The sequence below is a fragment of the Trichomycterus rosablanca genome, chromosome 22 (genome assembly GCF_030014385.1).
Source record: "Trichomycterus rosablanca isolate fTriRos1 chromosome 22, fTriRos1.hap1, whole genome shotgun sequence".
Lineage (NCBI taxonomy): Eukaryota > Metazoa > Chordata > Actinopteri > Siluriformes > Trichomycteridae > Trichomycterus > Trichomycterus rosablanca.
In genome coordinates this window covers 5,094,236-5,117,201 of record NC_086009.1, presented here as the reverse complement: position 1 = coordinate 5,117,201, position 22,966 = coordinate 5,094,236, and the positions used below count along the sequence as shown (strand labels likewise).

General features: G+C 39.1%; 1 protein-coding gene across 1 annotated transcript in view; it reads right to left on the bottom strand.

The window, feature by feature from the left end:
* The window catches only part of prkcab (protein kinase C, alpha, b), a 65,779-nt gene that overhangs the window by 41,567 nt on the left and 1,246 nt on the right, over nt 1-22,966 (bottom strand). The window contains exon 2 of the mRNA XM_062985096.1: nt 22,123-22,154. Coding sequence (XP_062841166.1) covers nt 22,123-22,154 — 32 coding nt within the window. The remainder of the gene's footprint in view (nt 1-22,122; nt 22,155-22,966) is intronic.

The following is a 22,966-nucleotide window of genomic DNA, read 5'->3' as shown; positions in this document are numbered from 1 at the left end:
TGGTGGGCTACAGGAATAGCCTGCTGCATCACCCAAGTACACCAATGACTGTCAGTAAAAGCTCAGAAGGAACAAATTTAAAAAGAACTTTCTAGTTGGACAGTGACCAGAAGAACATCAGATATAAACAGATGGAAAGCAGTGAGAGAATCTGTCAGAAGTCAAATCTGTTAGGTTCTGCAGTGGGATGAAAGCTTCAAATGCCCAATGATGTTTATATTCAGGACCCACAGACAGATAAACCAACCAACCTAAACATGTGACATATGTCTCAGAACCACTGCTCTAAGGCAGTCATTAAATATCATTAAAGATCTAGTTTTTTATCTGTTATTGTCTCTATAGCATGTCAAGCCAGCAAATTATATCCTTTGCATCAACAAAGGTAATAAATGTGCTTCTAAAAAACAATGTGCCATTAAGTTCGTGCTCTGTGCCAGTCCTGACAGCAAACCAAATCTTCCTCTGGCTCTCAGCCTCCTGCCCACTCGTGTTCTGCCCAGTGGGAGTAAAATATGCTTACACCTGACCCACTTACAAACTAATACATCAAACCAGGGCTCGAAAGAACCACACCAAGGCCCAGACCTATCTTTCTTCTTCCGAATTCTATCAAAGAACTGGCCTGCAGAGCAAAGTGCACCAGCTACTTGTGATTTGACAGCCATCAGAAGGCCGTGCTTTGCTGCCCTGCCTTTGAGGATCTCAATGAGTTCCATTAAGTTTGCAGCCAGAAAACAGAACTTTCAGCTCTGGTTGTTCACCAACAACATTGGCAAAAAGTCAAAAATAAGTATTTTTCACACTTTAAGCCCTTAGTGCAGCCTACCTGTAAACACCGGATTCATGGCAGGAATATACACTATATATGCCAAATGTATTTAAACAACTGACAATAAGCTTGTTGGACATCCTATTTCAGAAACACATGGTATTAAAACAGCTATACTAGCAGCCATTCTTCTGAGAAGGCTTCTCAAGACTTTGACTTATGTATGTGGGAATTTGTGCCTATTCAGCCTTTGTATGGCTGGACAGTGTTGGTCAAGAAAGCCTCAAATGATATTCCAGTCATTCCAAAGCTGTTTAGTAGGGCTGAGGTCAGGGCTCTGTGCAGGACACTGGAGTTTCTTTAAAGCAAGCTTTTCTTCACAGACCTGCACATTTCCTTTATTTATTAATTTGTTTATTGCACCTGTTAGTAATTGTGTACCATTGACAAGATACCAATATCAAGTCAAGTCAGATTTATTTGTATAGTTCTTTTTACAGTAAATATTGTCTCAAATCAACTTTACAGGACCAACAGACCAAAAACTCCTGATGAGCAAGCCAAGGGCTCTTAAAACTACAGGAAGAAACCTTATGTGGAATATAACTCAAGACATTACACACCCACTACTCATTTATTTACTGGTGGGGGGAAACCAGTTTGATTACCAGTTGGAAACCCATATAGGTACAGAAATACATGCTAAACTCTTCTGTAACGTCCCTTTTAATGTGTGCCAAAGTACTAAAATAACTATTTACTGTACAGATTTGTGGGTTATGTGGGCTTATATACTTACTCAAGGGTCAAGTAATGAGTTATGTGATAATATTTCAAAAGTTTGTACTGTTTCCACCCAAGCTGAGTTTAAAACAGTCTCATTATCAACAGATATCTTCATGTCTAAAAGATTTGCCATTAAATTAGTTTACTTCAGTATTTGCTTCTGTTAATTTATTTTACTCAGTGTTAATGGTTTAAATCACTCAAATTGTTAATGTATTAGCATTTTTCCACACAAGTAATAAATTACCCAGCAAATATATCAGGTCTCACATGGTAAACTGCCACGTTAATCTATTTGACATTTCTGCTATGATGTGTGGGAATACAAACACAAATATTTGGGTTAAAGAGACGTTAGTAACTATAAAAAGAAAACCCAGTCCTGTAAGGTTGGTTTTTCGTCATGTGGGTTGATAAAACTTCAGTCATGTGAGGAGATGTGGAAAGACGCTGAGTATTGTAATCATAATAATTACCGGGGCTCGGTGTACACGTTGTGCTCATGTCCTCATGTTAGTGATGGTCCATTAAACTGAATGCCTGAGTGCTAATTAGGGCCTGGTCACTGTCTAAGGCAGGGGTTTTCAACCTTTTTAGGCATGTGCCCCCCTTCGTGTGCCAAGTGCGGCTTGCGCCCCCCTCCCCTTGGTGAGACAGCGCTCAATTGCGTATACCACACTCTGCTTCCTTCTGCCACGCCCCCCTCCCCTTCATGAAGCGCGGCCAGTCAGCCACTCGTGTCCCCCCAGACAAGTACTCGCGCCTGCCCCACAGGTTGAAAACCCCTGGTCTAAGGAAAGATAAATTGGTCTCAGTGAGTCCTGGCTGTTCCTCACACAGCAGAGTTTGTTGTGTCCTCTCCATCCGCTCAGATCCAATTCAACATTTCATCAGTTTTATCAGATGTGTTGGGGCAAGCAAAGCAAAACCCTTATAAATGATGGACTGGTGGTAGTCACTCATAGTTAAGCCCCTACCTACAATCGCACTACAGACCGTGAAATGAGCCGTTTCCCGTGTAATAAGCAATTTCCTGTGAAATTCTAAATTTAAGGTTTGAGTTTAGCGATTTAACATTTTTCATTTGCGTAGCGTTCAAGTGCCTCATGTTTACTGGTTAATTTGCACTATGAGACAGTCCTAGTAATCCTACGGCAATTCAGTTAGCAATTGGTTAGTCAAAATGTTCAAGATATCGAAGTCTGAAGCAGCTAAAAACACGTCTGAGATAACTGAGTTTGGAAAACTCCCAACCAATTCTGTGGATGCAGATGGGGTGTGTGTCAAAACATGGATGAGTATTTACATATTTGAGACGGAGCCTCACACCGTTACTGGATGTTCTAGGTTTTCATTCAACTCTTAAGGTAGGCTGTGCTGTGTATTGTAGCTTTTAAATATTCTATTATCCAATTTATGAGTGTAATTTAATGCTTGTTGTGAAATGTGGCACTTTTCTTTAAAAATCCGTGAAATTAAGCACATTCTCCTGTGAATTTTGCAGGGCGCTACTCATAATACACGTGTTGAATGCAGCAGATATGGGCAGCAAAAACACAGGGTTTGGACTTCAAGCCACAAATAAAATAGCTGAGGCTGAAACCCCAAATATTCAGATGATTGTGTGAATGCTTTCCTGTTGCATCTCAAGAGCCCAAAACAAACGTCAAGTACAAACACGCGCTATATGTTCCGTATGGAAACGCTTTTTCCACTGAGGTGGTGCTGAACAAGCGTGCCTTTTTATTGCTGATTAAAGGCTGCGAGAGGGATGGCGAGTCCCCTCAGAACAGCTCTTCTCATCACGTTTGCTCAAACTGCTCGCCATGAACCCGACGCCCACGGCGCTGCTGCTGACGCCAAAACTCTCCATGCACAAACGCAGCCTTGAGCTGTAAACTGCGAGGGCCAAACAAAGCAGAGCTGTGGCAACATTAACACTCTCACACGCTCAGTGCCCAGATGCCACTGTGGCTGCCCTCTTACTCAGTCTTTTGGAAATCTGGTTTCTGCTCTCAGTGTCGCTCTTTCTTAAGTCACCTTCCATATTTTTATTTTCCACACACAAAGGCTAAACCTCTTCACCCTCTCATCCACCTACAAAAGAATTGTTTTTATTTTACATGCCAAACTTCCCTTGTGTTGATCTAATATGTGCAACAATTATATAAATTTGGTCTGACCATTTTTCCAGTTAATTTTAATGAAATGATTTTGCAAAGAAACGTATCGTTTATAATTATTTAATTTTTATTTCATTTCTAATTCCAACTTTATGCTTAAAACTGTATCTCACTGCACAGTCATTCATTCATTCATTTACACATTTGTTTATTCATTCATTTACACATCTCCACATGTGTTTATTCATTCATTCGTCCATTCATTTATTTATTTATTCATTCATTCATTTACACATTTGTTTATTCATTCATTTACACATTCATTCTATTCATTCATTCATTCTACGCATTTAGCAGACGCCTTTATCCAAAGCGACTTACAGTAGTGTGACCGTATACAGTCTGAGCACTTGAGGGGTAAGGGCCTTGCTCAATGACTCAACAGTCGCAACCTGGCAGTGGTGGTGCGTGAACCAGCGACCTTTAGATTACTAGTCCAGTACCTTAACCACTAGGCTACAACTGCCTACATATTTGTTACATACATCACTTACATATTTGTTTATTCATTCATTCATTTACACATTTGCACATTTAATTATTCATTCATTCACTCAGCTGTTTTGTATCAGCATCACTGAACATTTAATCAGTATCAAATGAAAGCAGAATAAAACATGTAACAGACCAGCTTTAATATACATCATTAAGAGTAGGACTCTCCAAACCACTGCTTGGACCACAGGGATTATTTCTCTGAGTGTAGTTTATCAATGCAGGGTGCTTCAACTGTAGATCAAGCTAGTGATTTAGCTTCTAATGAGGATTAAGAGTATTTGCGTTGTAAGCAGTTCTCCGTATTAAATATCCCCATGATAGTCATGCTGCTGCACTACTACCGTATACATACTCACTACTCAAAAACATGAGCAGCTCTTTAAACTATTAATATATTTTATATACAGCACATGTTTTCTAGTTGCTCTACAGCAGTGCTTATTACATGAATAAAATGTATACCATTTATTATCAGTATACAGGAATAGTGAGAAAGTATTCATACCCCTAGTAATTAACTGAGTTTTTTAAAACTTAACACGTGTATGTTATTACAAATTTATATAAATAAACAATCTGTTCTCTTTGTGAGGTCTATCATTATGGTACATTATGGATGTCTACAAAACAAATAAAACAACATCTCAAATGCATGACAAACACTTGATAAAAGTATATAAAACTTCATCCACCCTATTTACAAATGTCAGACCACCTCTCTAAAACTAGTTAAGAAATTAAAAGTGTGCTGGTTAGAATTACTACTGGGACGGCAACTGCAACTGAAGACAATGTTCATAAAGATGTTTTTTTCAATTTCATCAACTCCTGGTAAGGGTCACAACTCTGGTGTGCTAGCATGTTTTACCACTGCACCACCTGAGCGCCTCTATATTCGAAAACTTCTCTGTACGTATGTTCACCTGTTTGTTCCAATTAAAGTCGTCTAACTTTACTTGAGTACAATAGAATAGTGGTCTATACTGCACCATCAATTCTACCCACCCGCCGGTCAGACAGCACTGCCAGTGACTCTTATTAACGGACTGAGAAGACCTAGTTTACTGAAGAACACTTATCAGCCAGAAGCAGGAACAAGGAGGATGTTGGAGCTCCCGGGCAGCAGGTGGAAGATGGAGATCACCAGGGATTTACTGATGTACTGCTTTCTATTCCTGCTGTTGCTGTGCTTATATATCAACACCCAGTCGTGCCACAGCAATGCCAACATCTGCTATTGCAGCATGAGTGCACAATCACAATGAATAATAAGAGTAAACCGGTATTGATTCGAAAGAACAAAGCAAAGGTGTGAAATAAAGATGGCGGGATGGACATGTTGAGTGGGTGCCAAGGCGTAGGGATTTCGTGTACACAGCCAGAAATGGTTTTACCGATGAAACCCATAAACGTTTCCAGCATCCAAGTATTTACGCCACGTCGCTTCCCAAATGAATCATTAAACACGACTGTGAATAAAGACAAAGCCAGACATATGGAGCGCTCGCTCTCTTGGTTTCTCCCTCTTTGGTTTCAGTATAGACGTGGGATGGTAAATTCAATTAGGAAAATGGAAGTGTAGTGAAAATGGACACTATAGAAATAAACACTGGCTTTACACACTCCAGCACAAATGCAATGTCTTTAAAAACCAACACCGAATATGATTAAATACAATATTTATCTCTTTTTACCCAACTTTCAAATTCTCACTACGATTTTGTGCTGCTTGCACCAGTGGTAGGCTGTGGTTCTCAAAGCGAGGTGAATCACATGCTGACAGATGCGCTATCCCTTAAGTGGTCTCTACTGCCCATGTGGGCACCTTGACCAGACAACAGCAGCAATGGGACACAACCAGTTGTGCTTGTCCAGCATCCGGCCAGGCTAGTAGCACAGCTGAGACTCAAACTTAAGAGCTTGAACTCTCGGTGGTGGTGGGCTACCACCCTTTACATATTCTTATACATATTAATAAAGGCTTATAAATGACAAAACATAGAATCATCATACTCTGTTGTTAAATATTTATATTAAAAAATATACGGGTAAAATTTCTGGAGGTCAGAGCTAGGCTATAGTTCTACTGTTTTTCTGGTTAACCTCGGATTATGTAAATCATTTGCGCCATTTAGCAGCATTTTTATCCAAAGCGATTTACAATTATGACTGAATACAATTTGAGCAAGTGTAGGTTAAAAGCCGCCTTGCTCAGGGGCCCAGCAGTGGCAACTTGGAGGTAGTAACGGGGATGAACCAGTAACAGTTGCAAATATTTAACAAGTAGATAAGTTTACTTTGTATCAAACCCCAGCAACTACTGCTATACCAGTGCCACAGTGTTAAAAAATGCCCCTCCAACTCTGAAAGTCCATTTGCATTGACGAATAGGACAAAGAGGGTTAACAAAATAAAATCAGAGCTGTAATTTTATTCTACTGTATATCATATATGTTTAATCCTAAATAGGCAATCTCTATTAGTACAACTTGCCAGTTTAAGTGTGTAGATTGTTCCTTTGAGTTTTGACTTGGTAATTTGGTTGCCTGATGGTAATTAATTGTAATTCTTTAACATCTTTAACTGTTTATATTCTGGTTTGAAGAAGATATTCAAGTGATTGTGAGAATCGTAGGTATTCAGGGTAGCAGTAAAGTCACATCTGCATGTAATCACATGCTAGTGTATACCGGCAAGAGATTATACCAACTGAGATTAATCTTGTGGTATAAAATCTGCAGCTGCACAGCTGTGCAGTGCAAAAATTCCACCCCTTAACGGCTTTTTCTTTCAACTTAGAGCCTGTTATCTGTGAGAGTACATAGAACAATATTTTATATTTTATATTATTTAATATTTTAAATGAAACTCCACAGTAGAGTTTTGGCACCCATTACAGTACCAGCTGGAGGCTCAAAAATGTACTTTGTAAAGGTAAAGGTATGCTCATAGGTATTCTCACACTTTACACAAAGTACAGTATTTTCTCTGTAGAAATAAATTCAGGATTTATAATTTGAATACAAAGTGTTGTTTCTGTAAAGCGGAAATGTCTAGAAGCAACAACAGCTTACATGAATGAATGAACAAACGTCTGTATTTGTCATATATACATATACAGTTGTACAGTACACACACACACACACACACACACACACTATGTAGAAAATGCACAACGATGCACATTAATGCGTGACTCACTAAAGATCACAGCAGTTCATTACAAATAACAGTGTAGAAACATGTGACCTTTGGCCTGAACACAGAAACAGATGAGGTGGAGGTGAATTATATTTCCTAGACATACTTAGTAAGAGTTGAAGCAGAGGGCAGAAGATTTTTCACCATCTGTGTTTCTGTGTTTGTGTGGCACATGTAGAATGGAAAGACTGTATGAGAGGTGATGTGATCAGGAAGCTGAACCTGTGTGTGTGTGTGTGTGTGTGTGTGTGTGTGTGTTTCCTTTTTTAACACAAGGAGGTGAGAGCCAACAGCCTGAATTGTTCGTCTCCTGTTCACCACACACTTTTATTTATTTTGGTAATTTATTTTAAATGCAGTATGCATGATTTTTTTTATTTCAAAATAAATTTGTGTTCATTGAAACTGTTTATGAAAAAAAACTTACACTGTAAATATTACTGTAAGCAATTAGGGAAAAAAACATTAATTTAAAATCTAGTGGAAAGCATTCAGGCTCTATCAACTGCTAATGGAAAATAACTGAGTATTAAATTCATTACAGTATTATGTAATAACTGAAGTATCGCACTGGCACATCAAACTTCAGCAAAAACGCTTGACACAATCCTCTAAAAATAAGTTTTCCTCCAATCTAAATGCTTACATCTCTTATTTTTGTGCTTAATTAATCACAACTTTCTCAGCGACTCATGCTGAGAGCTCGAGTGAATATTCCCAGAGGGGGATCCGCCAAGCCGAGAATAAAAACCTCACAAAGCACCTGCCACCCTACTGCGATATACTGTCACCACGTTTATCTAACTCATCTGTGCATGCTGGGATCTGTGAGTGATGGAAGCTCTGGATAAAGGCCAAATATCTCCCTACACTGGGAGGGCAGTGGTAGCTCAGCGGTGAAGGTACTGGACTAGTAATCAGAAGGTTGCTGATTTAAGCCCCACTATTGCTAAGTTGAAATGTATTCAGTCACAATCGTAAGTCACTTTGGATGAAAGCATCTGCTAAATACCCAGCGTATATCCAGCGTACATACATGCAGCACATAGTATATACAATCTAACAGGGATGTGTTGTGTAGGTTAATTTGTGTAATGTAATTCCAACAGCAAGTTATTTAAGTATCCAGAATATGCTATAATTAATCCCTGAATAAAATGTAAATATACTGGTAATGTAGTACTGTATGTTACTTAATACAGTAATCTGTCAATTGTAATGCCGTACACTGATCTGTTTACACTGGTAAAGTATTACATTTTACAGTGATGAATCCAGTTATCTGTTTACAAATGGTAATGCTCCACAGTAATCTATTTACACTGGTACTGTATTGCTCTCATCTGTTTACACTGGTAATGTAGTACGATTCTCTGTTTACACTAATAATAAAGTATAGTTATGTTTACCCTAGTAATGTAGTACATTCTTCTGTTTACACTAGTTATATAATACGGTTATCTGTTTACCCTGATAAAGTGGTACAGTCATCTGTTTGAAAATTGGGAGTTAATTTGTCCTGCTAAGTATTCACCATCATAATGCTTAGTCCTTGTGTGTTGTGGATACTTGTACAGTAGGGGCGGCACGGTGACTAAGTGGGTAGCATTGTCGCCTCACAGCAATAAGGTCCTGGGTTTGATCCCCAGGTGGGGCGGTCCGGGTCCTTTCTGTGTGGAGTTTGCATGTTCTCCCCGTGTCTGCCTGGGTTTACTCCGGGTGCTCCGGTTTCTTCCGACAGTCAAAAGACATGCAAGTGAGGTGAATTGGAGATACAAAATTGTCCAAGACTGTGTTTGATATAACCTTGTGAACTGATGAACCTTGTGTAATGAGTAACTACCGTTTCTGTCATGAATGTAACCAAAGTGTAAAACATGACGTTAAAATCCTAATAAACAAACAAACATACTTGTACAGCACTAATACTTTGTTACTGTACTAAGAGTCATATGAAGTAAAGAAGTTTAAGAGCCTTTTATATAGATTCACAGTATAATGTCTGATATCTTATTGATGCATTAGTGCTAAGTATAAGGCTACAAATACACAAAACAAATTCTATACTCGGTCTGATTACAGCACTTTAGATTCAGTATCTCCCTCTCACAGTTTGTGGTGATGAATCAGCTCAGATAAAAACAGTGGCTTTCTCTACACATCTCGCCCCCTTGTTTTCTCCCTGATGATACACTGTTGCTAAACAGTGCATAAGAAATCTCAAACCCTTTCATTATTGTAACATGACTCACAGAAAATAGGTTGTGATGAGAATTAACTTCAGTCAGAGACGTATGATTCTCTTAGCGGAGGGGAAAAGATGCGAAGACTTTCGGTCGGTGTAGAGGATGCTTTTGCTGAAGGGGGAGTGATGGAAAGCTTTGACGTAAAAGGTGATTCAAAGAATGTCGCATTAAACCACTTAAATAGCTGCCAAATACAGAAACAGATGTCAGGTTAACAAAAAGGTGTTTGTCGTTAGCCAGTTGTGTCGTGCTGAGCCCACATGCTGGTGGCAATGCGCTTTTATGTCAGTGCTAAGCCTGTCATGGCCATTGTCTGATTCAAGCTCTTTATTGACAAGGGAAGGGGTCTGTCTGAAAACCTAGTGAGCTCTCTACATAGATGCATTTTACGTCATTCTACACTCCCAAGAAGAAGGCATGTCTAAATTCTTAGATGCCTTAAAATGCTGCCTACTGAGGTGCCTTATTTTGAAACTTTAAACTGACTGAATGACGAAGGAGCGTCCGATGCTTCCTTAGTGCTTAGACAATATTCCTTAGTGGTGAAGGCAATCCCAGCATTCAGTGCGGCACAACTTTTCTCACAAAAAATGACATATTGCAAATATTGCAAATATTGCGTTTTCAGTACACGGAGGGAGCTGTTAGCTGGCGTGCTAGTGGGTTATGCCGCCTCGGCCCATTGGTTTGAACTGTGTTAGCTTAGTAAGCTAAAACTGTGGTGATGTAATCGCTGTCTAAGTAGTGTGTCCAATTAATTTGCCTTATTAGTCGATGTCTTATTAGATTCCTCTCTACTTAAGCAGTTGCCTAGGTAGGCAGTAGGCAGCAAGGCAGCTCACTAGCTTTCCAAACAGACCCAAGATATCTGAAAAAACAACTTCATCTTGTTTGTTAGAAAGCTGGTTTAGGCAATATCATGTTTCTATGATAACCTGCTATTGTAGCTCACCATTAACAATGACCTTGTAGCGCGTTTAGCTGTCATTGCCAGCCTGTTTTCACAGCTCAGTGTGAATGGTAGCAGAACACAGGCGGTGATCACTGCAGCCTCCTATAGTTCTCTTAATTAGCAAAGCCCTGCTAGTTCCTGCTAGTTCTCTGTCCTGCTTACTCCAAAAATAGCCAAACACACTACATGATTTTAAACTTGTTTGTTTAATTTTTGGGAAGGTGCCCAAGCCACCCCTTGATTGTTATTCTAGCTAGTTGTTAATCAGTCATTAATGTTTTTTAACATGTTTGAACTTATCAGCAATTAATCTTTTAAAAAATATGTATAGAAGGTAAAGCTTGGCTAAAATGCTGCATAACAGAAACATGCAAAAAACCCACATCAAATTAATGCATTAGAGCTTTAGGACCACCTGTCTAATATGCTGTCAAAACAGCTCTGACCAACGGAGATATGGGGTCTGTCTGAAAACCTAGTGAGCTGCCTTGTTGCCTACTGCCTACCTAGGCAGCTGCCTAAGTAGAGAGGGTTCTAATAAGACATTGATCTCATAAGGCAGATTATTTAGACACACTACCAGAGATTATGGCAATTACGTCACTTTCGAGTTTGAATCTCAGGTGTACTATCGACCAGCCAGGTGTACACACAGACCTGATTGGATGGTTGATTCATAGATTGTAGTGCATGACTCTCCATACACGATACTGGCAGGTGCAGGGAAGTTATAGCCTAGTGGTTAAGGTACTGGACTAGTAATTGAAAGGTCGCTGGTATTTGAAAGCCCCACCGCTGCCAGGTTGCCACTGTTGGGACTCTAAGCAAGGCCCTTAACCCTCAATTGCTTAGACAATATACTGTCACATTACTGTAAGTCATGAAATCATCTGCTAAATGCCGAAAATGTAAACATAAATCTAGGTGAAAAGAAGTGGTTGGGCTTGTACTAGTCTGTGCTTCTACTTGGTCAGGGTGGAGGTCTGCAGCAGTAAGTACAACAAGATTGGGAGCAAAATGGTTGTCCATAAATGTATGTACTGTTACACTCATAACAGTATTGACAATAAACAAGTTTTATAATTGTAATCTCACGACTACAGCGGTGAAGTATGACTGAGGAAAAACCAACAGAATCTATAAAACAAAAGTAGTGCTTGATCATGAGCGTCTCCCCCGTCACAGAGGTACATCACTTCTACCACACGCTCCGAGCATCCAGGTCTGGAAACGCTGTTACCTTGGCAACCTGAGCATACCATTCATCTGCTGGTGGGCGTGAGATAAGCCTGTGAATCACGAGACACTCCTGAAGGTCATCGGGGTGAAGTTGGATGGTTGGGGGTCACCAGCAGATGAGGGTGTGAGTGGGAATTACACATAATTAGGGCTCGAATGATAAATGTATTACACTTGTTTGTAGAGGGTTGATGCATTGAAGGACTTGAATGAGCAACAGCATTTTTTTTTGATAAATGGTGCCAATGGGCAGCGGTACGGGCGGTATAAGCTCTTCAGCTTACAGCCCGCTGTCACTTCTTTGTAAGCTGAATAATGGAACAGAAAATGAATGGGAGTTTGAAATGGGGGAGAGGTACTGTTTTGTACAACAGAGCATCATGGAAAAGGTGCTTTCTGTCTCCTTTCAATTTCTCTGACTCACTTCTAATAACCGTGGAGAACATACAAGTAGTCAGAAGTGCATCACACTATCTCGAAGCTAATCTACATACTGGCATGTGTTTGTACTATAAGAGGAAACAAGAGTACCTGGGCACTCACAAACTCCAAGAGGACACACCAAACTCCACACAGGCATAACCTGCTATGGGAATCAAACCGGACCTGCTAGAACTACAAATTTAATGTGGCACCATGCAACACCATGAGTCTTTTCGAAAACCTAGTGATCTCTCTACATAGACACATTTTACGTCATCCTATGTGCACTCCTGAGAAGAAGACATGTCTAAATTCTTAGATGCCTTAAAATGCTGCCTTAAGAGGTGCCTTATTTTAAAGTGATAAACTGCCTAAATAACGAGAGAGCATCTGATGCTTCTTTAGCAGTGAAGGCAATCCCAGCATTCAGTGCAGCACAACTTTTCTTACAAAAAATTACAAATATGGCGGACGAATGCAGAGCAACCAACGGAGTTCTTTTTAAATGTAAATAAATTGTCATTGATTTTAAATTTGTATAAAGTTGTTTAAGTGTCATTTATTTACAAATTCAATTCAAATTGTCAGTGACAGTTTAACCATTTTAGGTACACAGAAGGAGGGGTTAGCTGCCATGCTAGCAGGTTGTGCCGCCTCAGCCCATTGATTTTAATGGCATGAGGCTAACTGTGTTAGCTTAGTAAGCGAAAACTGCGGAGACGTAATCACCACAATCGCTGTCTAAGTAGTTGGTCTGAAAAGCCTGCCTTATAAGTTGATGTCTTATTAGATTCCTTTCTACTTAGGAAGCTGCCTAGGTAGGCAGTAGGCAGCAAGGTAGCTCACTAGGTTTTCGAACAGACCCCATATACATACATTATATGGCCAAAAGTATGTTAACAACCCTCCTAGGTATTATATTATAGAAAACAAAATATGTATATGTATGTATGTATAAAATTAATAAAAAGATAAATGCATTTTCAATTTGTGCTAACAATTTTGAAAAGGTGCTCTGCTGTGCCCCTGTACACAAAGTAAGCAAGGTCTGTAAAATGTGGATGGACAGGGTTTTTGTGTAAGCACTCCAGTGTCCTGCACAGAGCACTGACCTCAACCCACATGAACACCTTGTAGGTAATGTGGAACGTCAATAACGAACAGGTCATCCTTCACAAACATCAGTTCCTGACCTCACAGATGCTCTTGTGGAGGTGAGAGTGGAGAGTGGAGGCAGTTTTTACTCAGAGAAAATCCATGCAAACAGTCTTTACAGACGAATCAAAATCAGGTTCCCAGGTCCCATGTTGCTGTGTGGTACCCGTTCTACCAACTGTGCAATATTACAATATTAAAAACATGCAGCCCTGTTGATTACTGTCTTGGCTAATCTACTAAAAGAGAATCAGAATGTGTGATTTAAAAAAATAATTACAAGTTTCTAAAAAAACAAAACACGCTTTAGTAGTGTGAGAAAATGTGAGGAGGGGAATATGGGGAAAGCATGGAGTTGTGTAACATGTTTATTGTTTCCTAGCTTCATCACAGCCCCGGCTCATATATTCCACCGCCCCCTCACTTCTGCCGCCCGCGTTGCTTACCCAGCTTAGGTTTTCTTGCAGACAAAAACACTGGCTACCCCCTCCCACGCTACAATTAGGAAGAGACCGTCACTGCTAACCCATCGTCTTGAGGAACATGTATGAGCGTTATGACTGTTGTGCTTTTTTTTTGCTTCATTTGCCAAAGATTTCCCTCAAAGATGTGTGTCTAAATATAGCGCTGTGTGTGTCTTGTGCTGCTACACCAAGGATGACTGTGAAATTGAGCGCAAATGCTGGTAAATGAAGAGTAAATGAGGGGTACTGGTTTGGGATGGGCACATTTATTTAAATCATTGACTATCTAAATACACCCTAGGGATTTGCATATGACGTCTGTAGGGGTAAACACAAAAGCCAAAACCGTACTCAAGTACTGCCTTCAAAATAATAATGACTGGACGCTTGGGTGGCACAGAGGTCTAACATGCCTGCAAACCACTGCGAGTTTAAATCTCAGCAGTAATTTTTCATAGCATGACCATGATTATTATTCAAAAATTGCTGTCAGTTTTATTTCTCCCTTCGTACATATTTGACTATTATTCTGTACACTTGAATGACCTCTGCTAGTTGCTCAACACCTTCACCTTGGGTTGAGAAGAGCATCAGACTAGCACACGCCTCTTAAGCCAAGCATTAAACCAGCGGTCACTACATCTCTCGGAAAGCCTTTTTAACGATAATCATTTTAGACTCTCAGAAAAGCTGATTCTCACAATTTCTCAGCACCCCGAGCTATAACACAAGTTTAAAAGTGAAACAGTGCCAGATAAACACAGATACATGTGGAGCTTTCAGAGTGGATTTGACGGTTAGTCCACACAAATGCTGATTCGTCTCATATACGCACTTTGATGACGTTTTTCCACACCGCTCAAGCCAAGCACTAAAGCGGCAGTCACACACACGTCAAGTTTGTAGCCTAGTGGTTAAGGTACTGGACTAGTAATTGAAAGGTCGCTGGTTCAAGTCCCACCACTGCCAGGTTGCCACTGTTGGGCCCTTGAGCAAAGCCCTTAACCCTCAGTTGCTTAAAAAATATACTGTAATGGTACTGTAAGTTGCTTTGTATAAAAGCATCTGCTAAATGACAAATTTCTCAACGAAAGGTGTCAAGTTTCAAATATTCAAAGTTTAAGGGACGTCGAGTTACAAGGTACCACTGTATGGGGTACATGGAGAACTGGGGGAAATATTTCCTTAATAGTTGCAATGTTTAGTTTGGACTAATGAGCACATTAGTAGACTGATGCATGACATACCAACAGAGTCGGCTTCTACAGAAGAAGGAATGCTAATACTTTAATCATTAACACCGCTCTAGTGATGCAATGTGTTCATTATTTGCATTTAAAATAATGAACACAACTTCCAGAATAATCAACAGGTCCACATACCAGCCATAGTTGTTGAAATGAAAAGCAACAGTGCCAATTTATTTCTACAGTCATTTTCTGTTCAGTCACCATAATTAAATAAAAACGTGACCTTTACATGTACATACATACAAGAACCTGAAGGAAGTAATGGGAAAATTAGAGAGGCAGAACCTATGGAAAAAATTCACCCGTCCTGCTGTGAGGCAGCTGGATAACAGCGCTGTGCTCTGCCAATGATCACTTGCAGACAAAACATCCACTCATGCTGTCTTTCTATCCTTGCCAGCCAGCCCAATTTGAGCCTGATGATGTTTATTCCAGCCCTGCCTGCACTTCATGTGCAAAATAAGACCCCCTACCACCTCTGCTCTCGTTTATCCTGGTTTACCAGAGGACTTGGCTTCTCCAGCTCGAATCACACTACTTGCAGTTCTGAGTACACAGCACACATCACTGTATTACAGGACAATACGCTTATCAAATGGGGTTCAAGAGGGTATAACAGGTTACTTGGATGTACTGTGGGTTACATACAAGGAGGTACATTATTGAGAGATTTTAGTATAGTTTTTTATTTATTTTTATTTTTTCTCCTTTTTCTCCCCCTTTTAGTGTATCCAATTGTTAAATTAGCATCGTGCTTCCTCTCTGTCTATGCCGAACCCTGCCCTGACCGAGGAGATCGAAGCTAACCCATATCCCCTCCGAAACATAGGCAGCAGCCGGATGCATTTTTGCCACCCACACATTGATGAGTTTGGCACCACCCAGCATTGCATGCGGAGAGACACACCCTAAGGGCACTCTTCCTCATCTCTGTGCAGGCGCCTCCAATCAGCCGGCAGAGGTCGTAATCGCATTCTGACAGAGAGAGACCCACATCCGGTTCTTTGTCCCACCCCCCAACTGAGCAACCGGCCCATCGTTGCTCATACAGCCACTCAGCCTCGAACCGGTGAGGCAGAGCTGGATTCACTACGACGTACCGATAACCTGTGCAGCCGAATCCCAGACATTTTTGCTGATTTAGAAATCACGGCCAGACGCATTTTTTAAGTCCGGGAAAAAGAGGACGTACAGTATGGTCACCCTACAATTATATCTAATTGTTTGAATAATTCATTTTCACAGTTGTCTTTAGATCTTGTCATGATAGTTATTTTATAAAAATGACCAGTGCACCTCTGTACATTTGTACTAATTAGAACTGTAAATAAATACATTTACACTAAATAACACATAACTAAAGCAAATAAATTCAACTTTCTAAAAGTAGATTTGGACAGTTTTGATTTGAGGAAAGCTGACATAAGACATGAGCTGAAATAAGTTCTAATTGATGCTCTGCCCACAAATACATTCTTTCCTTCGATGACAGTGAGCAGTCTGAGCTCCAGAAATTATAAAGAACGCAGGACTACTGGACCCCCAGAGAACAGAGACTAAGGCATAAAGTGAGACCAAATTTGGACTGAGACTGGTGCCTGTTTAGAAATAGTCATCTGTCATGATTTGTATGGTAAATCAAAGCTGGTGAGGATACTGAATATTACATGAGGGCTGGTTTTCATTCTTATTTACCAGTGAAAGCTTTCGAAGTGTGGCAAGCAGACAAAAACTAAGAATTTCTACTTTCTTTCTTGAACAATAATAATAAATGAACAATAATCAGAATAATGTGAATACAGTGACTATCCAACCAACTAAAAAGATCACTCTCACAAACAACACTGGTATTGCAAGTCTACATCAAGCAGGCAAGCAGGTTGTAGCTGTAAAAAGTCTTTGAACCTAAAATAACCTGAACAAAATCCGAAAAACACTGAATTTCTTTCTTTTTCCACAGACGGACAGCACCTGCTTTCAATAACAGACAAAATGATCCAATATTTACTTCAGATGTTCAGCCAGTAAATCCTGATTCACACTTTCATCTGAACAAGCGTTAAGGTCTTTAGATGATCTGTCATGCAAATTAAAACAGATGTGTGAAGCCTTTTTAAAAAGTCATTCTCTTTAAATATGTGTAGAGTGATGTGGGCAGGAGACTTGACTTACTGGCAGAGGTGGCAGAAGCAAGTGGATTTACAAGTTAAGCTACAAATACTCATATCGAGAACCTTCTGAATTACATAAATGGATGAAATATGTGCTGTTAAATATACAAACCTCAATAATGCTTATTATTTGGCATTTTGGCCAACAGGGGCTGAACCTATTACCTGTAATGTTTAACACAGTTCTTTTTTAAAGGTGAATCAATTTCCCTTCCTACTATTCAGTATTTCTGCAGAAATCTAGTGAAAATCCTGAGTGGATTATTTTACATTTACAGCAGATAATTTCACCCAGAGCATTTTACAGTGTGACCAAATACAACTCATGCAGTTCAGTTCAGGTTAAGGACATTGCTTAAAGGCCAAACAGTGGCAGCATCTGGGAACATCTGGCAGCTGTGAGGCTTGAATTGATGACCTTCAGACTAATACTGCAGTAGCTTAACCACTGACCTACCACTGCGCTTAAAGCAGGCTGTTATAGCTGCAAAGGGAGGAAGATTTATATTACTATTAATGCTTTTGATACAGGATGTCTGATAAGCTAATCATGGTTAGATGTCCACAAACCTTTAGCCATGTTGTGTAGCATTATAATGCTGTATAATACTAAATATAGATTTAAAAAAAATATGCAGTGAGTAGAAATAAAAGGTATAAAATTTGTCACGTAAGTGTTGTGTCCACATATATATTTCCAGTACTTTGTTGCTGATGAGTGCCAGTAAGATGAGGTTAAGGAAAAATAATGAGTGTTTACACTTATTACTACATCCTGTTTACAACCCAAACATCCTTGTTTAATGGACAACCTGCAAAAAAACTTTCTTTTGTTCTGAAAACAAGGGCTGTTCCAGGCTTTCAGGAATAGATTTCAGCTGCTAAGCTGAAAAGTGTATTTTAAATAGATACGAAAAAGTCTGGGACAAGTTAACCATGGAAGGTTCATCTGTGAATAGTAACCTTATGAAATATTCATCTAGAGGAGCAAACATTTGATATTTACTTTTGGCAAAAGTCTTGATTCCAGGTTGTAAGTTTGCGAATTAAAATAATTTTACTGTTACTGCATTGTTATGTAACTAAAACTTACAAGCAATTGGAGGTTTTTATGAATCTACATATCTTTTACAATGGGACAAAGTAAAAAAAACTAGAATACTTAAAAATATTTAAGTAGTAACTACAATGTTTAAGCTTGATTACAAGTACAACTTCAACAATGAAAACATATTATTCAGCCAAACAGATCTGGTGCTATGGTTGTGATGTTACTGTTGAGGAAAGCGAAAGTGAGATGTGACAGTCCAGCAAAAAATCTAGAAATGAATTGTAAATTAATATTGTAGTAAAAGTGGTTAAAACATTTTAAATTGTTTTTTTTTTACATTAATATGTGTTTAACTAGAAAATTCCCATTAACTGAGTGCACATGTGTCTTATTTTTAATGGAAACTGTTATTTAATTAATATTTAACTGCATCTGATTTTGCTACAGTAACAATGGAAATATTTATTTATTAGGATTTTAACGTCATGTTTTATACACTTGGGTTACATTCATGACAGGACACGTAGTTACTGGTTACACAAGATTCATCAGTTCAAGTTTAATGTCAAACACAGTCATGAACAATTTTGTATCTCCAATTCACCTCACTTGCATGTTTTTGGACTGTGGGAGGAATCCGGAGCACCTGGAGGAAACCCACACAGACACGGGAAGAACATGCAAACTTCACACAGAAAGGACCCATACCACTTCACCTGGGAATCGAACCCAGGACCTTCTTGCTGTGAGGCGACAGTGCTACCCACTGAGCCACACGCACATACACACAAACAAACAAACAAGTCTATACTCTCTTTCACCAATAACTGTGGAGGTCATTCCATAATATTAAAGGTCACTGAGTTCAAAGCTCGAGGGCTCTCTGCTTCATTTCCACGACTCTGAAGTCCCCTGAGTGTGCTCCCACACGTGGATGCACTTCCATCAACACCAACTAAAGATCTGAGACCTCGACCCACATGTCTTACCCCACTTTAAATGTCTCTAATAACTGAACCCTTAATGAGTTCCCTGGTCATTGGAAAGTGGAGCTGATGGAGATGAAGGACTTAGACCTAGCATCACCTGTACTTGAAGACAGAGATCCATGCTCAGCTTTTTACTCTATTACACGAAGCCACCCTGAGCGGTGCTTAAATGACCAAAGTTCAATAAGCCATTTAATGTAATCCATCAGGGTGCGCCAAGCCACTTGTGCTTACAAGGCTGCTGCATTCTGCTTATTTATGTTTTCATGGCAGGAAGACCTGATATGTTTTATACTGTATATATATCTTAAACATGACTTAATGCCAAAAATGGAAATGTATAGGAATTATTGACTGTGTGTTTAGGGTATAATCCTCATTTAACATCAAAATAAACAAATGAAATAAACACACATAAGTTGGGTAGTTACTGTCCCACTGTCTCAAATTGTTTAAGGTGAATGTTGTCATTACAGCTGGTTTAATCATCTTTATTAATAATAAAACTAAAAAGTCATATCAACTGACATACGATGCAGAATGACTTGATTTCTGTGTGACATTCAGTGCGATCCAGTAGCACCATGTGCTATTCAGAAAAAGAGCATTGAGTTCCAAGCAGACCTATATCTACATAGATAAAGGATGTCAGGACAATCTTGAAGTTTACGTTGTTTGTCCTTGTACAAGCTTTACAAAATACAAAAGATTTAATTCTGCACCTGGACTGGATCGTTTTTCTTGCTTAGGTTGAGCTAAATAAAGACTGATGATTCAGAGATGGTGCACTTTTCTTAGTGCATTTCTTTTTTTACTCATTTTGCCCCTTTTTTCTTCCAATTTAGCATGATGGTGTCCAAGGGGGGTGTATATTCACCTGACACACACTCCCTCTGACGCATGTGCAGTCCACCAATTCTTTCTTATTCTCTCATAATCGGTGGATTTATGTATGGAGAGTCACACACCAATTAAACTTCTCAATAAACTATGTGACTTATGTAAATACAAAGTACACGTTAACTCCAGTATCTTAACGTAAGCATGTGTAAATATATACAGAAGATTTTTATCTGTTTTGTAAATGGATTTTCAGTAGATGAACAGCCTTTGTCATTACTGTATTTACTACTGTATTCTGGTGGATATTTAGAGTGAGAAATCATTTTGTTAAGATATGTGAGCCAATGTCAATGTAGATTTGAGAGCTACACTCTTTTGTATCCCAGCTCTAACTGGCACTTATTGTTGTTAGCTGGTAATGCAGCTCGGTGCTGAGTCTTTGCATATCTCATGACAAAGCTGGTAATGTAGTCGACCGGTTTGGCACTGTCCGCTAGTCAGTTTAAGAGAGTGATTTAGATTATTCAGAGATTGAACCAATCAATATCCAAGTGATAAATGGTTGGGCACTCTATAATGAAAAATACATAAAAATAAGACCCCATAAACAGGTTCTAACTTAGAACTTTGAAAGATGACAGATTTGACAACTAATAATTTATAAATGATCTGCTGATTCCTTCACTCAGACAGACGGCTATTATCTAACCCTTCCAGACTCTCATCCACTGAACATCGTCCATGTCTCAGTTCTCTAGTGGTTCCAGTAACAAGCACCTCCTGCCTGGTCCTTCTCGGCCTCCTGTCAATGCTCCCACACTTTAATTCTTCCACAGCCTACCACCCATCAGTAGTACCATCTGTACTCTCCCTTTCTTCTCAATACAGATGGGTCGTTGGCTATGAGCTAATGCTAATACTCCGACTCTAGCCATTACAGTGCCGTCCAAAAGTATGTGTCCACTACCAAGAACTGGCATCATGGCTGTTAAGAATGTGAGCTAATACATACACTTCTTTCCTTCTGGGTAATGAGTGCCTAACAAGGCAAGTGCCTCATTACTTGCCACAATTTGGTCACTAAACCATTTCCAGTTTTAATACAGTCTGCCACGCAACAATTGCGCAACTGCTGTAAACAATTCAAATAAATCATGACGGCAAGTGTAAGATGATAACAAGATAAATACAGGTGATGGATACAATATAAACAACATTTCTTAAACCATGATTGAATGAATTAAATATATTTTCCACCTACAGTCCATAACATTATAAATAGATTCAAAGAACCTAAAGAAATTGTGAAGGACAAGACTGAAGACCAACACTAAATGACTGTGACATTTGCTCCTCAGAATGCACATATGACTTCAAAACTCTGTATATGTTGATTTTTCACCTCTATTTTAGGACAACATTTCTGGACAGTAATACAAAGACACAAACTGCAGCATCCGAACACAAAAATAACCAGCCATTATCAGTACTATCTTAGATGCAAGCACGTCCAGCCAACACAAGCCACAAGAAAGCAAAAAGAAACTAAACAGTTCATTTAGTTATGTCATTATTCTATTCAATATCTCCTTTGAGAGAGAGTCAATTTTTAATGTTTATCTTCCTGTTTAAACTGGCGACGTAACTACAATTCTAGCTGCCATAAATCTAGTGGTGATGGCTTGGCAACACAAGCAGTTTCCACATTACAGTAAAGTAAATCTTCTTAATATGACATTACGCTTAAACACTTTAATATATTATACTCTTTCATTTGCAAAAGTGACACAATAGTGTTTTAACAACTGGATGGGAATGAGCACTGTGTCTCTTAACAGCTGGATATCAACTTGAAACGTGCACACAACATACTCATATAGACACATTTAAACACATTACCTTGGCACTGAAATCCTTGCTTGCCAAATCCCCTGTAGAAAGAGAGAGAGAGAGGAGGGGTATCAGAATAAAATCAGAGTGAGAGGGGCTTGTTATGTAAAATACACGGGATCTTCAAAAAGTTTCTGCACTTTTATATTTTGGTTGTAAACGGTGAGGGCGGGGGGAGGAGGAGTAATTGGTCGTGTCTGAGAGACGCTTACAGTCCGGATGTAGTACCATCTGATTTACACCTTTTTGGACTGTTTAAAGAAGCTTTAAGGGGAAGAAGATTTTCATGTGATGATGATGTGAAAGCAGCGCTGCATCAGTGGCTACGTGCTCAGCCAAAATCATTTTTTGCTGATGGCATTAAAAAGTTGGTACGACGCTGGAAAAATGCACCGGAAGGCGACTGTACAAAAAGTGATGTGATTTGTTTTTGAAATTCTTAATAAATAACTTTTTGAAGAACCCTTGTGGGTAACAAAAACACACAGAAGATTTTTGCTAATCAAGTTCATCTTACTTACATAAGATGCATGATAGCAACCAGGTAAAATAAGTGCATGGTTACTAATATAATAATATTGTATCTGTTGTAAATATACAGTATATGGATGTTTTTATGTAACTTCTAACAGGTCCAAATATTCTAGAGACCTCTCCAAAGCACCCATCATGTTATGGTTGATAATATGTTTACATTTTTCAAATATGAGTTGCAAAACAGATCAAAACATATATAATGTCTTAGGTATGTCCTTCTGGATTCGGTCGTACTATAATTATTGTGTTAGGACACAAAATCCTAATCTGAAGCATATAGCATTCACTTCTTGCTGGTAATATTTAATATTTCATA